General features: G+C 40.3%; 2 protein-coding genes across 2 annotated transcripts; both read left to right on the top strand.

The window, feature by feature from the left end:
• Window positions 1-102: 102 nt before the first annotated feature.
• Window positions 103-9,290, top strand: mybl2a (v-myb avian myeloblastosis viral oncogene homolog-like 2a). The gene is made up of 12 exons (XM_061057438.1): window positions 103-356; window positions 573-678; window positions 1,713-1,784; window positions 2,106-2,198; window positions 2,304-2,524; window positions 2,686-2,806; window positions 4,450-4,503; window positions 4,610-4,803; window positions 4,962-5,661; window positions 6,460-6,702; window positions 7,375-7,575; window positions 7,795-9,290. Exons 1-12 carry the CDS (start codon window positions 346-348, stop codon window positions 8,395-8,397), a joined length of 2,619 nt encoding a protein of 872 aa, XP_060913421.1. The 5' UTR covers window positions 103-345; the 3' UTR covers window positions 8,398-9,290.
• Window positions 9,291-10,319: 1,029 nt separating this feature from the next.
• nsun5 (NOP2/Sun RNA methyltransferase 5) lies at window positions 10,320-13,865 on the top strand. Its single transcript, XM_061057578.1, has 4 exons — window positions 10,320-11,392; window positions 12,162-12,372; window positions 12,612-12,776; window positions 13,193-13,865. The coding sequence occupies exons 1-4, from the start codon at window positions 10,468-10,470 to the stop codon at window positions 13,389-13,391; spliced, it is 1,500 nt and encodes a 499-aa protein (XP_060913561.1). The 5' UTR covers window positions 10,320-10,467; the 3' UTR covers window positions 13,392-13,865.
• Window positions 13,866-15,364: the final 1,499 nt, after the last annotated feature.

A 15,364-nucleotide genomic window follows, 5' to 3' on the forward strand; every position in this document is an offset into this window, starting at 1 on the left:
TATTGACTATTTATTGAGAAGTGGTCTGTTGAGGAAAATCTAAGAGTAGTTAAATCCACCAGATGGCAGTAATGCTACTTTTTGGATGCCTGCTGCCACTAAAACTCAAGAAGAAGAAACAGAAGTCTTCCAACCCCGGTTAAATTTCTCCTGGAACAACACCACGAGTTACAAATCGGTAGTTGTATTTCTAGTGTCTTCACAGGTTTTATTCAGTAGATGTTAGTCGAACATACATGTATGAGTATAAATACTCGTTGTTTTAGCAGTTGTTAAACTGTTTGAGTTAACGGAAGGCGCTGGGAGCCAGATAACACATCTGCATCTCCAGACGAGAAAAGAGTGATGTCACGCGGGTAAGTGTGGAAAGCGTTTCCCCTCGGGGACGTGATGTTTGTTGTTTTTATTGTCTTTCTTTAACTTTAGTATTTCTATCAAATTCTCTGTGTAATTGCCTAATTGTTACTCTAAACAAGCCGTTTGACAGAGTGAAGTGTGTGTCTGAGTTTGATAGTGCTAGTAAAGTGTTTGAATCCTTTAAATGCCTTAAATAGTTTTGTGTGTGGTTGCAGCACAGAAGAAGAAGGAGACAGCAGCAGTTTGTGCATTGACACTGACTCTGACTCTGGAGATAAGAAAGAAGACACCAAGTGTAACGTGAAATGGACTCATGAGGAGGTGAGTGGTGAAAAAGAGACTTGTTATACTTACCCTGATGTGAATACTGAACATTTTTCTCTGACTTCAAACTGTTTAATGTAGACGTTTTGCTGACTAAATTAAACGTGCCATTCTAGTTAGAAGAGCCACATTAAACATGGCTGAAAATTCTTGCTCAAATGTGTCTCCTCTCTCTGTTGACTGGTTGTCAACAAATGTGTCTCCTCTCTCTGTTGACTGGTTGTCAACAAATGTGTCTCCTCTCTCTGTTGACTGGTTGTCAACAAATGTGTCTCCTCTCTCTGTTGACTGGTTGTCGATTCTATACAGGAAAAAGAAAGGTTAAGAGGCGTGTACACAACTTACATGTCAATGAAATAAACAGATAAATGAGTCTTAACAGGCTGTTTGACATACCTGGATACTTAATGTACTTTCAGTAACATAAACAACTGAGTGCAGAAAGAGAGAGACAGAAAGTAGAGGACAGGAAGTAGAGGACAGGAAGTAGAGGACAGAAAGTAGAGGACAGGAAGTAGAGGACAGGAAGTAGAGGACAGGAAGGGAGATTGCACTGGAAGAAATATCTCCTGTAACCTGATGTAATTTACTTTTAGAATGATTTTATTTATATGTATATGATATATGACTATGTTTTCTATACATTTTTACTTTATCCAGGGATGCTAACATGTGTTTTACAGGTTTCTTGGATTGGACTGTGAAAATAATCTTATTAAAGTACAAAACTGAGTGAGCGCCTATAGCCTAGCAGTTATGTCATGCGCCCCCTGTGCAGAGCCTATGGTCCTTGTCGCAGCGGCTGTGGGTCTCGGGTCAGGCCTTGGCCCTTTGCTGCATGTCATCCTCCACTCATTCCTCCTGTTTGATTTTTTTAGCCTCCCAGCCTCGGCTCCATGGACATTTAATAACACTCATGGATATAAACCCAAGGATACTGTACTTGGGGGTTGTGACTCAAAAGGCTGAGAACTACTGACTTGGCTAATTTGAAAATGAATATCTGAACTGATTTCTTCTTTTGTATACAGGATGAAAATCTTCAAATCCTGATCAACAGCTTTGGGGGAAACGATTGGAAAGCTATTGCCAGCTTTTTACCTGTAAGTTCTCAGATGAAGCAATGTCAATTTGTTCATTTGTCAATTTGTTAGGACCCCCATTAGCTGTACCCGAGAGCTCAGCTATTCTTCCTAGGGCCCGCTTTTCAATTGAGTGAGAGTAAATAAATTAATCAACAATGGAAACTTGTTTAGTTATTGCAAAAGTAGAAAACCTTAAAGCATTTATGACTGTTTTGTTTTTGGACTAAAACGGGAATATTTTTAAAGCAATACATTTCTCTTTGTAGAATTATTTGTATTGTATATAATAAAACTCATTTTACAAAACCAGTTGAAGACCTTTTCTGTTGCTTCAAATAGGGGCGGTCAGAGTCACAGTGTATGCATCGATGGCAGAGGCACCTGGATCCTGTTATCGTAAAGGGCTCCTGGTCCAGCGAAGAAGATCAAAAGGTGGGAAAATAACGCAGCACGTGACTGATTTGGACTTTGGTTAAACAAGAAGTGTTCATATTGTCTGTTCTTCTCTTGAATTTAAAATGGTATTTTTCTTGACAGATTATAGAGCTAGTGGGAAAGTATGGCCCCAAGCACTGGACCTTGATTGCCAGGCACCTTAAGGGCCGGTTTGGGAAACAGTGTCGTGAGCGATGGCACAACCACCTCGACCCGATGGTCAAGAAGAGCTCCTGGTCTAATGAAGAAGACATCATTCTCTACAAAGCCCACTCCCTTCTGGGTAACCGGTGGTCTGAGATTGCTAAACTGCTCCCTGGGAGGTACCTTTCACAGTGCTTAAATGTTATTCTGAAAAGATGAAAGATGAACAGTTGACACATTATTTAACATGTTTTAATCAAGGTTGACATAACAATGTTTTAGTTCCTTTGAAGAGGGAAAACTCAGAGACTAAAACTGACTTTTTATGTTGCTCTTGCAGGACAGATAATTCTGTAAAGAATCACTGGAACTCCTCCATCAGGCGTAAAATAGAGTTGGGCTTGTACAAAGATGAAGCTGACAGCATTTCTCTTGACATTCAACAGTTTGTTGAAGGAGAGGTAATGTTCTTACTGACTTAAGCACTTATTCAATAAAAATAGTTATTACTTCATTTTTGAATAGTTAGTTAATCATTGTCGAGGGAAGCTGTTGAAAGCTTTGATGGTGACTGTTTTCAGAATGCTGAGGTTATGCTGATGCTACTTACAAATGATACAATAGACTTTATAATAGTGCTTTCACACTTGCACAAAACTCCTGAAAGTAAGCTGCATGTGTTAACACAAACAGCCAAACTTAATAATATGAACGTGTCACACTACACATAGCATTGATAAAAAGACAAAAAATCTCATTATAGTGTCGTACAGCACTTGCTTCGTCCACCAATTCTTGTTGTTTTTGCATCATGTCTTGCTTCCTGAGAACCCCCTCTCCTACCTTCCCGTTTGACAGGGATAGTGTCCCGCTGTAAGGTGCATGGGTGAACAACCAACTCAAGAAGATTTCTGGGGCAGTTAATCTGAAATTTTCTAGAAATTTATAGAAGTAAAAATATGAAAACAGCTTAAGATAAGACAATATAGAACCTTATTAGTCCTTGAGGAAATGATGGTGCCACATGGGTCCAATATTAGAGTATGAAATAAAAGAGCATAACATGTATGCAAAATACAAAAACCATAACAAATAAAGGTGTTTAATAAAGTTTGAAGTGGGTGAAGGTTAAAATAGGATATATAGAAATATAACAAATAAAGTAACAGAGAACACTAAGTACAGCAGTATTGACATTATTGACATTAGTATTTGCAGTTCAGACCCAGGCTCGGTTTTATGGTAGTGACAACCATAGACTCTATAAAACATGGACATAGTGACGTCACCTGTAGATAACTGAAGAGGAATTTTGAGGCCCAGTGATGGGGCTCGTCATATTGAAAATGCTGTCTCAACCTTACTTTCAGTCAAGCTAGAAACAGGTTTACGAGGGGGGAGCTGAGGCGGGCCTTATAGCTTCCAGCAAAGAGCTACAACGTGCTCACCTGTCAGTCAACCTAGCCAATGTAACTCTTTTGTTCTTCATAAAATCAAAATGCACAAGTTGTAAAAAAACATCATCCCTGGTTCAGTGTGTGCCAGAAAAGGCATAAACTGTTAGGAGTCACATCGTTCTATGTACCAGTCTGTAAACATGTTTATTTCTGCTGTCGTCATATTGAAAACTCTGTCTCAACACGCTGCACTTGTTTCAGCTCGTGCATTAGCTTAATTTTTCCGCTCGGTGACAACGCCAATACTACTTGCCCAACTTATACTGCACAAGATACAATGAATGGAAAATATTCTATGATACTAAATAGGATCCTACATGATAACAAAGGGATATTATATTACAGTAGTAATGTTGTAAAAAATTATTTTGCACATGGTAATGAACATGATAAAGCCCAGTGTGGAAAAATAGTATTGCACAGGATAATGAAACATTAACAGTATAGGGTATCGCAGATTTAAAAAGTAATATTGTAAGTAAAATGAAATCAAGTATTGGACGTAATATGTACGTTATACTGTTATTTCCTATGATAATGAACATAATATGGTCTAGTATTGAAAGGTTGTACTGCAAATAATATAAAAATGATTGTACATGACAACAAAGAAAGTTTTGTGCATTATATTGTATGTTGTGTTGCAGGTGGACTTCAAGTGTGACGTTGTATTAGACACTGAACCATTAACTCATGTAGTGGTAAGCTTTCTGCATTTCATTTTCTTAAATGCCTCAGCAACATAATTTATTTATTGCTTCCAAGACATTCCTAAACTTGATGTCACTCTCCCTTTTCTTTGCTCAGACGTATGCCAAGCCAGAGAAAGAGACCAAGCAGACGGAGCGTAACAAAACCAATCAGAAGATGGCTGTTAATTCCAGTTTGAGTACAAGTCCCAGCTTCAACGTAAGAACTGCACCAGCTGCTGCACCAGTGGACAACAAAAAGATTGTAGATGCAGCATTGAGGATGATTGCTGAAGACATGCTGCCACTTAGGTAACTTGCATTTCTTATTTCTGATGCAAGTAAAAAAGTGTTAGGTTTATGCTCACATACTACAGCAGAGGGGTTTTTGGATATTTGCATTATACACACAAACACATTTCATTTGAAAAATGTACAGTGCCAATTCATCTCCACTCTATTCCCTACAGTTTTGTTGAAGGGGCGGGCTTCAGGTCATTCATGAGCACTATCAGACCTGAATCCAACAAGCTATCACAGCGTGTTTTGGGCCTACAGCTGTATGATGATGTGGAGAGAACTATCAAGCCGCAACTCATCCGTGACCTTCAAGCCTGTCTTGTCAAAAGCCAAGGTGGTGATGGCGTGATTCATGTCACCTTTGACCTCTGGGCAGGAGATGAATCCCATCCAGTGGCGGAGCCCATTATTGTTGTACAGCTCCACTTTGTCAGTGATTCTTGGCAGATACGGCGTCCCGTTGTGGCATTTCGTCACATCAGCCATAAAAAGAGTGCTGCTGTGGCCAGAGAGCTTGAAGGTGTCCTGTTGAGCTTTGGCATCTTTCCTCATAGCATCGGCTACGTACTCGCTAACAAGGCCAAAGAAGCCATTACTGGAAACAACATATTCTGCGACTACAAGATCATGTGCTCATCAAATAGGGGAGAACCAGATGGAGATGAGATCGTGGCATTTTTGTCAGACCAGATGTCTGAAGCGGAGGACCCTTTTTCAGAGCTGCAGATCGGAACCAAGACCGCCTGTGTAGCAAATACATTGCAGCTTGTGATAAAGGAGGCACTGAAGACTTCTAGGGTTGTTGAAAACCTTCTCTCTCAGGTCCACAACGTGGTGGCTTTCTTCAGGAGCAGTGTCTACTGGAGCGAGGTAAGAGAAATGGAATAAATGCTTCTGATTTGAAAGATATATTTTATACTAGTTTATGTTTAACAAAGGTGCCGCATGGGAATAGCAAGTCTTTGTTTTTGTTGATAGATTTGAAATTCATGATGACGGGACCTGATAGTTAGCCTTTTCAAAGTCAGTGTTGTGTAATATGTAGAGTTATTTAGAATGTTTTATGAAAAGATCTCATGGCTCTAGGAGAGAGAAATAGGAAAAAATTAACCAAACAATTTTAACAGTCTCATCTACTCTGGTTATTTAAAGATTTGTTTGTGAGCTATATAGTCATGTAGAATCATAATTTAACTAGAGCCTGACAGATTAAGGCCAGTTGATAATATCAGCCGATATTTGCTTATTCAGTGATTATCGGTATTGGCTAATTTCATTTACATTTAACTTTATACACAAACTTGTTTGATCTCATAGTCTTGCTTTTATTTTAATATTACAAAGAAGAAAGCTTTGATTAAATCAGGACACCTCAATCATTGCCTTCACTGTAGAAACATACCAGAAGGATGTCTCTGTCCTTGTGATACTCTGCAGAGCATGTTCATAGTCTCTCCTCTTGACAGGTGTGGGAGGAGTAGAGAGGGGGAGGTGGTTCACTCGTTATTAGTTTGTCATTCTCTTGGGTGGATGAAATCAAATTAAAGGCAGATAATCTGAGTTAATTTAGCATCATTCTTTTAATGATCAATTAACCGCAAATTGCTGATTTATTTTTGACAGCCCTAGTTTTAAGACAGCTTTTTTTCTCCCTATTTTATTGTCTAGGTTTTGCTGAAGGAATGCAACATCTCTCTGTTCCCTTCCTCCAGCAACTGCCGCTGGAACTCTATGATGGTATCTTTACGCCGTATGGTGCAGGAGTCCACTTGGAGCGCCGTCATGACTCTCCTAGCCCAGGCTCGCATCGAAGCTAATGACACTGCCAGTGCCCCGCCTCTGGTTATTGTTAAGAGAGAGCAGGTTATTGATATCCTCGGTCTTCTTGAGCCCTTTGAGGAGGCTTTGCAGGTAAATGAGAAAGTGACACAGAAGTTCATGCATGAAGGGATGAAAGCAAGATCACATGTTCAGTAAGATTCTTAAATGAAATACAAATTGGTGTTTTTCTCCAAGTATAAATAAGTTAAGTGCTTTTGGCACTAAGCCTCTTCTATTTATTCTGTATGGTAGATGGCAAACCAGTTATCAATACAGGCAGGTGACAAGAACCAGATGGTTTAATAAGGTTAGGTCAATGGACAATGTCTTCGTCAATGGCCTATTCCTAGAGCAATGGAAAGTTATGTAGTTGTGCATGCCTGATCATAGTAACAAGGCAACCTTATCATATTTTAACCAATCCCTCAAAAAATCTACCAGAGAGCACACTGCTGACGCTGGTAAAAGCCTCAGTTTCTTCTCATCCCTCCAAGTTATCCCACGTTCCAAAGGACATTGTCGTTTTAATATATGCCTACAGCTAAATTGTTAGCAGTGCATAAACTCTGTCCTAAATGAGAAAGCACCTTCAAACTGGGCTACGTTTGAACTTGCGCATATCTGGTGTTTTTTATTACTGTTTACTGCTATATACTACTGTACTTGTAGTACTGTGTTATGTAAGAAAAATCACACAAGAGGGAGTGATGTGGATATATAGATAATATGAAATCATTTTCTTTTTTTCCTCTTCAATTCCAGGTCCTGCAAGGAAACCGAGTGACCATCTCTCTCATCATACCTTCCCTCATTGGCCTTGATAAGACTTTGGAGAACCTTGTGACCAGCTACACTCACTTCAACAAAGCTCTGCGCACAGGCCTCCACACACACTTTCAGGCAATGATTCATCAGAAGGACATAATAGTTGCTGCTGTTCTTGACCCTCGGATCAAACTGCAGGTACTGAATGAGGGCACAAACACTGTTTTTCCCCCATTTAGACAGTATTCACACATTAAACACACAGTAAACTAAAACTCAATGATTGATTGCATCATGGCATTAGAATGCCATGCTCCGCAAATTTTTATTAATTTATATAATTTGTCACTGTGTTAGAAATAAATATAAATCATTCCCATCTTCACTCATAACCTGTATTCATGACTTTTTTCCCAGCCGTTTTCTGATGCTAATGCTGAGGACCAAATGGGTTTCCTGACTCCTCCGTCAAAGAATCAGGCTCGCATCATCATGGAAGCCATGTTAGAAAGTATGGTGGCCCCAGCATCTTCCTCTGAAGAGGTAGACATAGACAAGACAAGCAAGGTGAGTGAAAATGAGCAAGATGGTAAAGAGGAGAGCCAAGCCAGCACACTGATGGAGGCATCTGGTGTCAGCCCTAACCATAACAACTGCGACAGAGTCGGCGGAAATGATCTGAAGCGCAAGTCGATCTTTAACTTCCTCCAGCCACCCGCTAAGACTACGAAGATGACAGAACTCGATGTGTATCTAGCAGAACCACTGTGGGAAAGCAACTACAGTTTGCTGTTCTGGAAATCTGCTACTCGGTTCCCTCAACTCCAGCGCCTTGCCATGAAGCTTTTGGCAATACCAGCCACCTCAGGGGGCTTCGACAGGCTCTGTCCCATGGCAGCCTGTATCGTAAGAGCCAAGAGAAACCACCTGCCCCCTCACACCACAGAGAGACTGCTTCTGTACAAAAATTCTTTGAAGACAAAGACTGGTAAAAAGCGCGATGGAGTCGCCAAACATTGACCGGTTGTACTACAATTTGGTCTGGGGATACTGTCTTCCACCTAAAAACCTTAACACTGACTTGTAACATTGTGTTAAACTGAAACTCAGGACCATGTTTTGTTTTTATTGTTGGTTAAGATGTCGTGAATCTTAACCTGAATTGACTGAAGAACATTCCAGCAACAATATATTATAGACTAAAGATGGTTAAGCTATGTTGGAATTAAGATGTGCTTCTTATTAACTGAATCTGTCTAAACTTAAATCATGTATTTGTACTGCTGCCACATTACCTCAGAGATCGGAGAAAAAGAATCATGATCCTTGTGCGCAGAAATCAAAATGCTCCAGCAACACTTATAGTATGAAGATCAACTTATTAACAACTCAGTTTAGGTGTGTGGCCTTTATCAGGGTCATCCTTAAAAGTCTTGAAATGTTATGAAAGATGCTACAATAGTTTGGTTTGTACGTGCATGAACATCAGTGTGTGTTACTCTTGATGATGAGTTCAGAAATGTATTGGCTGTTTCCTGGCAGGTATGTTAGAATCAGCTGTGGGTTGATGGGTTGATGGTTATCTGACTTGTAAACTTTAAGTGCCAGAAAATGCTCTGTACATTTTTGTCAACATTGTCTTTTACTTCCATGTTATTTTGTTTTCTCATGCTGCAGGAGGACAGGTTCATGGTTCATTTTCAGTTTACTGAATTTGAACCTGCACAATTTGAGTTTATTGTAAATGTTTTGTCATGCTAAAGTGAAAAATGTATGACAGCTTGGGGATTTCTATTGCGGTGTTAATTCCTATTGTGATAATCTACACTGTGATGCAGTGTACTACATTTTCTTGTGGCTCCTTTATGAGAATGTTTCAGAGAATTAACTTTAATAAACAAATCTATATTTCTCATCAGCTTCATTATCTGTTTTACTTGTATCAGCTGATGTGTTCAAGTTAGCTGCTGTGTTTTCTCTGGACACTATCTGAGTTGAAATAATACTAGGAAATTTAACAGTTGAGAAAAGTAAATGTGTGAAGATCCACCCATTTACATCTAGAGCAGGTGTTGGCAACTGGCGGCCCCCCATCAACCCTCAACGTGGCCCTCAGGTCAATTTTTACATATCAATTAATTGGAAAAATGAAGAAAACATGACTAAATCTGTCATGAAACCATGAAAACCAGAAAAATGTCCATAATAATATTGATCACTGGCATATGTTGAGTTAAATTTGAGACATAATTGACAGTAATCGTTTTTGTATCCTACAAAACAAAACAAAGCAGCAACCCCAACCAAAAAATGACAATGCAAAAAAAAAAGATAAGTACGAGAAGTTCAGGGAAACCAAATTGATCAGAAAAATAATGTTAAGCATTATATTGCACCTCTAATTGGAAAACATGTTTCGATGTTTGGTGGTACATGGTCCTGGTTTGTGCTGCATTCAGGTGGTGTCGGACACATCGGACAAACAAGTTTCCGAGTTGTAAAATGCACATGAACACCTGCTCAAGACGGAACAAAAACTCGGGAAAGAATAATAATATAATAAGGTGCCCGACTTACCGATCACCTGGGGGGCAAAATATGTTTAGTCAATGTTAACATACTTTTTATTTGTTCATGTATTGCACATCAACGTTTTGCTCAGATATAACTTGTTACAGTTACATTTCATTGATCTTTTTCGAGGCATCAACGTTGTGTTGTTGCTACAACATTCAGACTTTCCGAACTGAAATCACGTGAACACACTGAAGTCAGACGAACGACTTCACAACCCGGAAACTTCGACCACCCGAGCAGCACATGAATGCAGCATCGGTGGCGTTCTACTTACTTATCAGTGATTGGTTGGATGGACGTCCTACGTCAGAAGAAAACATTGCACGTTAGTTTGTACTTCCGGAGTCACGACCCTTCTTCTGCCATGTGCAGGCTGGAAAAGTAATGGTTTGTCCCTGCTCAGGGACTAGAAGTCTTCGACAAGAGTAGGAACGTGTCAGGTCAGTCGAGAGAAGTAACCAGCAAGTAGCAGGTTAATAGTCCTGTTTGGGAGCTAGCTAAGAGTTAGCAGCCATGGCTCTGTACGTGAAAGCTGCTGAGATCCTGGAGAAAGCAGAAAATAAACAGGGCGCTTTAAAAACGCTGGTCTACGACAGTAAATTTAAGAACATCAAACAATTGTTCGCTTTGGTTTTTGAGACCCAGAAGTTTTCCTCCATCCTACAAGAGATCATCGAGTCCACCAAACTACTCAAACAGACAAAGCTAAGTATTCATCTGGCTAAAGTGTTAGTTCACGACTTGCTCATGGGCCGGGGCTTGAAATGCGGCGGCTCATGGAAGACCATGATGATGAAACATCGCTCAAGACTGCAGTCGGTGCTGGCCAGGATGAAGGTAAAGCAGGGGGTCAGCAAGAATGTAGACCTGCTCCCGGCTGGCACTGTGGGACCCGCCGGTGTGCGGCTGCCCAGGTATGTGCGTGTGAACACCCTGAAGACCACTGTGGATGATACTGTGGACTACCTGAAGAGGGATGGCTTCTCCTACCTGGGAAAGGCTTCCAAGCTGGAAGACTTGACCCTGAAGGCGAAATACTTTGTGAGGGACCTACATCTGCCAGAGGTGCTGGTCTTTTCCCCTAAAACTGACTTCCATGACCACTTTCTGTACAAGGCTGGCCACATCATTCTTCAAGACAAAGCCAGCTGCCTCCCCGCCTACCTCCTAAACCCCCCACCTGGCAGCCATCTCATAGATGCCTGTGCCGCCCCTGGCAACAAAACCAGCCACCTTGCAGCCATCATGAAGAACAAGGGCAGGGTGTTTGCCTTTGATTTGGATGCAAAGCGTCTCGCCACCATGTCGACTCTCCTCCTCCGAGCTGGGGTTACCTGTCAGCAGCTGGCAAATCAAGACTTCCTGAAAGTGGACCATGACAGCTCACAGTTCAAAGATGTAGAATATATCTTGTTGGATCCATCATGTAGCGGCTCAGGTACTGTAGCCAGTTGTATCTTTATGAACACCATAGAGTTATCCAGGTCACATCTGTCTGCTTTCCTCATAGATATGAGTCCTTGACTTCCAAGTTAGCCTTTTAACAGTAGTTCCCTTCCAATCTGTTAAGACTGGTCCTTTTTAAAAAGTAGTGGCTTGATTAAGATTTGTTTTCACTATTTGAATATTGAAGTTTGATCAAATATGTCATCCTGTCCTTGTAAACTGCAGCAGTAAATCAGGGCTTTCATAAAGCTTAAAGTTAATCCTGATTCTTTAAAGTTGAATGCAAGTATTCATATTCTTAAACAATTTAATCCCATCAAAAAAAATGTAATGGTAGTGTGCCTGTTAATAAATATACATGGATTTTAATCCTCTAGAACTCTGGCCCAAAATATCTAAAATGCATGCATGATATAACTGCTGTCTGTCATTAAGCAAACGCAAAAATCTGAGTTAAATTATAGTGGAAGCTGTCCATGCTATGTCTTAACAGCCAAAAAGCTACTGTGTTACTGTTCTTAGTATTTGTTTATGCATTGATGCTTAATTTGCATGAACATATTCTAACATAACCCTGCCCAGTTTTAACCTAGGATCAGAAATTCTTACAGCATGTTGAATAACATTATTTCATACTTGGATTGAAACATCCGGTTTAGATGTTCACTAATCTGATCATTTACAGTTAGAAGGCTGATTTCAATGTTGGTCTTTTTCTAGTGGCTCTTACAAGAGATCTTTAATCTGTTGTGGGGGTTTAGGTATGGTGTGTCTCCGGGATGATGACTCCACTGCTGACGAGGAGAAGAATCAAGCACGTCTTACCTCCTTGGCCTCCTTCCAGCTGCGGTGCCTGAACCACGCGCTCAAGTTCCCTCGCCTGAAGCGCTTAGTGTATTCCACTTGCTCCATCCACAGCCAGGAGAACGAGGAGGTCGTAACAGCTTGTCTGCAGCAGAACCCCTGCTTCAGGTAAACCTCTTACAAACAAATGTGACTAACCCAGTGATGTTTTTATACCTGCAACTATTTGAGTAGGTCCTTGATCACATATTGTCTTTTTTATCAACTGTGTATTTCCACCTTGACTTTGATATGATTGTTTGTAGAACAGTTGGCCACTTTGAAGATGTGCAGGTATTTACTGTTGGACTTGTGAAATCCATTTTTTGTGAAACTCTTCCCTAAATGGGTTGTGTTTCCTTGTCCAGGTTGGTTCCACTGCTGGCTCAGTGGCCTGAAAGAGGCCTTCCCCCACTTAACCAGTGTCTGCGGGCCAGCACCGACAAGACCCGCACACACGGCTTCTTTGTGGCTTTGCTGGAGAAATACACTGATGCTGGGAAGACAAAGCAAGAGCCAGAAGTTCAGACAAGGTAAAATACCAGGCTGACTTTATAAGTTAAGACTTGTTTTTAAAAAAAAAAATAAAAATTTAAAAGATATATTTTTGGGCTTTTGTGCCTTTAATGGAGAGATAGGACAGTGGACAGAAACGGAAATCAGGGAGAGACAGAGGGGATTGACATGCGGGAAAGGAGCCACAGGTTGGATTTGAACCCGGGCCGCCCGCGTTGAGGACTGCAGCCTCCATACATGGGGCGCGTGCACCAACCACTGCGCTACCAGCGCCCCAAGACTTGTTTTTAATGATCTTGTATATATATTTTTTGATGTTAAGAAAGATGAAAAAAATAAATTGGAATTTAAAATGAGTTTCATGCAGATGAATGACCATTGTATTCAGAACTTAGATGAGTAGGTTAACACTTTGCTGACTGCTCTGTCATAGTGTCCCAGAGGAAACACCACAAGACCTGTCACAGGGGGAGGAGAGACCTGCTGGGGAGGAGAGACCTGCTGGCTCAGAAGAAGAGTCTGAAGCTTCAGAGACCGATGACAAACCTGTAGCAGTACAAACTGGCAGTACACCTGGCAAGAAGAAGAGGAAGAAGAAGAAGAAAAAGAAGAAGGCAGCACCAGTAGAGTAATATGAAATGTATAACAGGACTACTGCACCTTGTAATCTAGAGGGTATACTCAGTTCATTGCATTCAAAACAAATGTGTAATGTATCCTTAAAGTAAAGATCATTTTTTTACTAACTCAAGTCTCTGGGTATCATTTTTGATCGTCGCTATTGGTGTTTATTTTGAATTTCTTTATTTTTGTAAAACGGTCACATTTTCTTCCAGCAAGGGCCAGTGAAGGGTTATTTATTTTTTGTGTTACTGTGTGTTTAACAAATATTCATGTTGGATCTGAAAAAGCTGTTCATCCACACAGTTGCACAATAAAATAAAGTAAGTGAACAACTGAGAGACCAGTAGACAGCAACTCTCTTGTTCTGCAGGTTAAAAATCTCTGTTTGATAAAATGGGTGTCCTGGCTTTGGAAAAAAGTAATGTACTGCTCTTGTTTCTCATCCTGCCCTCACTGTCAGGTACAATAAAAAATACCTCCTTTTTTTTCTTTTCTTTTTTACAAGTGTAAAATGCTGCAGTAAAGTTAAAAAGAGGAAAGGCAAAACAGTGTTATTCAAAGGCAGCTGTTTGCACCGTAGGGTATGTACCAGGGTAAGTACTGATATTTAAGGGTTTGACTTCTTGTTGCAATAAAATGATACAAACAGTTAAAAGGGAAATGTTGCATGTGAATGGAAAACAGCACGCAGCTTTGAAATTCTTTTGTGGAACAACGGTAATATATACGCACCCATTTCTGGATGCTGCCTGAGGTGCAATCTTGACAGGAAAAACAAACAAACTTGGTTATAACTTAAAGCTCTGTTGTTAACACAAAAACACAGCTCCAAGTGGCCTCCCCCCATCAAAGCTCCCTCCTCTCTGTCACTGACTCAAAATAAGACTTCAAGAAGAATTTAAATCTATAAAACACTTTACATTTGTAACTTGTTTATATCACATGCTATTTAAGCCATAAACCAGGCAACAGAAACAGCTTATTTTACATAGGCCTACTGTATTATGCATTCACTTGGCATTTGTATAATCAGTCTTGTTTATACTGTAAGATCTTGTCCCAGTGCACAAAAAACTGTCAAGTCAGATTTGAATAACAATCTGGATTGGCAATGGTGAAGCACTACAGTATGTTAACAAGGCACAACATTAAGTTTATTGTCAAGTTTATTTGTATAACACGTTTAGAAACAGCCTCAACTGATCAAAGCGTGTTACAGACAGGCTATAATAGATAACAGTCACACATAATACTATTATAAATAATAATTTATACATCTCACCCTATCTTTTTCTTCATAAAATGTAACTGCTTGTTTTTATGACACTTCTTTGTGACGCTTGGAACTGTAGTGAAAGCTTTACTAGTCACATACTGCCACCTTGTGGTCCAAATAAGTCACTTCATAAATTACACAGCAGACATCAACTGAAGTGATTTTCCTTATGATAGACTGTTACTTTTCTAATTGAATGTTAAAAATATGAATGAATACGTCAATGAACCAAAGAAACAACAGAAAATTCAGGGAAGCATAAAGTGTTGTGCTAAGTCCCAGTCCAGTCTTTCTTTCTCAGGTTCTCTCTCACATCTCAAGTGGAAAGTTGAGCTTTCCCAACAAGATGAGGAACAGAGGCAGAGACAGTCCACATGTTGCCCTGTTAGAGCCCTGTTAAAGCCATTTTTCAGGTCCACAGTGATTGGAGTTTAAAGAGGACATATTATCCCCCTTCTCCACCTTTTCAAACAGTCCCCTGTGGTCTAAATGAAACATCTGTGCTGTGCTTTGGTCAAAATATAACATGAATCAAGCACCAGAGGAGGTTTGTGACCCTGTATAAACCAGCTCTCTCAGAACGATCCGTTTTGGTGTGTGTGTCTCTTTAAATGCAGCTCCACCTCACCCCGCAGGGTGTGCCAACCAGTGCAGACACAAGTTCAGCTTTGAGCTTTCATGGCAACTCGTCAGCATGCTCCCTGG

Source organism: Labrus mixtus, chromosome 15, assembly GCF_963584025.1.
Source record: "Labrus mixtus chromosome 15, fLabMix1.1, whole genome shotgun sequence".
Classification (NCBI taxonomy): Eukaryota; Metazoa; Chordata; class Actinopteri; order Labriformes; family Labridae; genus Labrus; species Labrus mixtus.

Excerpts from the sequence above, each read along its gene's own strand:
- mybl2a (XM_061057438.1), top strand. Across the intron at positions 1,785-2,105 it reads CTATTGCCAGCTTTTTACCT|GGGCGGTCAGAGTCACAGTG; the intron begins GTAAGTTCTCAG and ends TGCTTCAAATAG. Across the intron at positions 2,525-2,685 it reads GCTAAACTGCTCCCTGGGAG|GACAGATAATTCTGTAAAGA; the intron begins GTACCTTTCACA and ends TTGCTCTTGCAG.
- nsun5 (XM_061057578.1), top strand. The coding sequence starts at position 10,468 with ATGGCTCTGTACGTGAAAGCTGCTGAGATCCTGGAGAAAGCAGAAAAT. Across the intron at positions 11,393-12,161 it reads TCCATCATGTAGCGGCTCAG|GTATGGTGTGTCTCCGGGAT; the intron begins GTACTGTAGCCA and ends GTGGGGGTTTAG. Across the intron at positions 12,373-12,611 it reads CAGCAGAACCCCTGCTTCAG|GTTGGTTCCACTGCTGGCTC; the intron begins GTAAACCTCTTA and ends TTCCTTGTCCAG.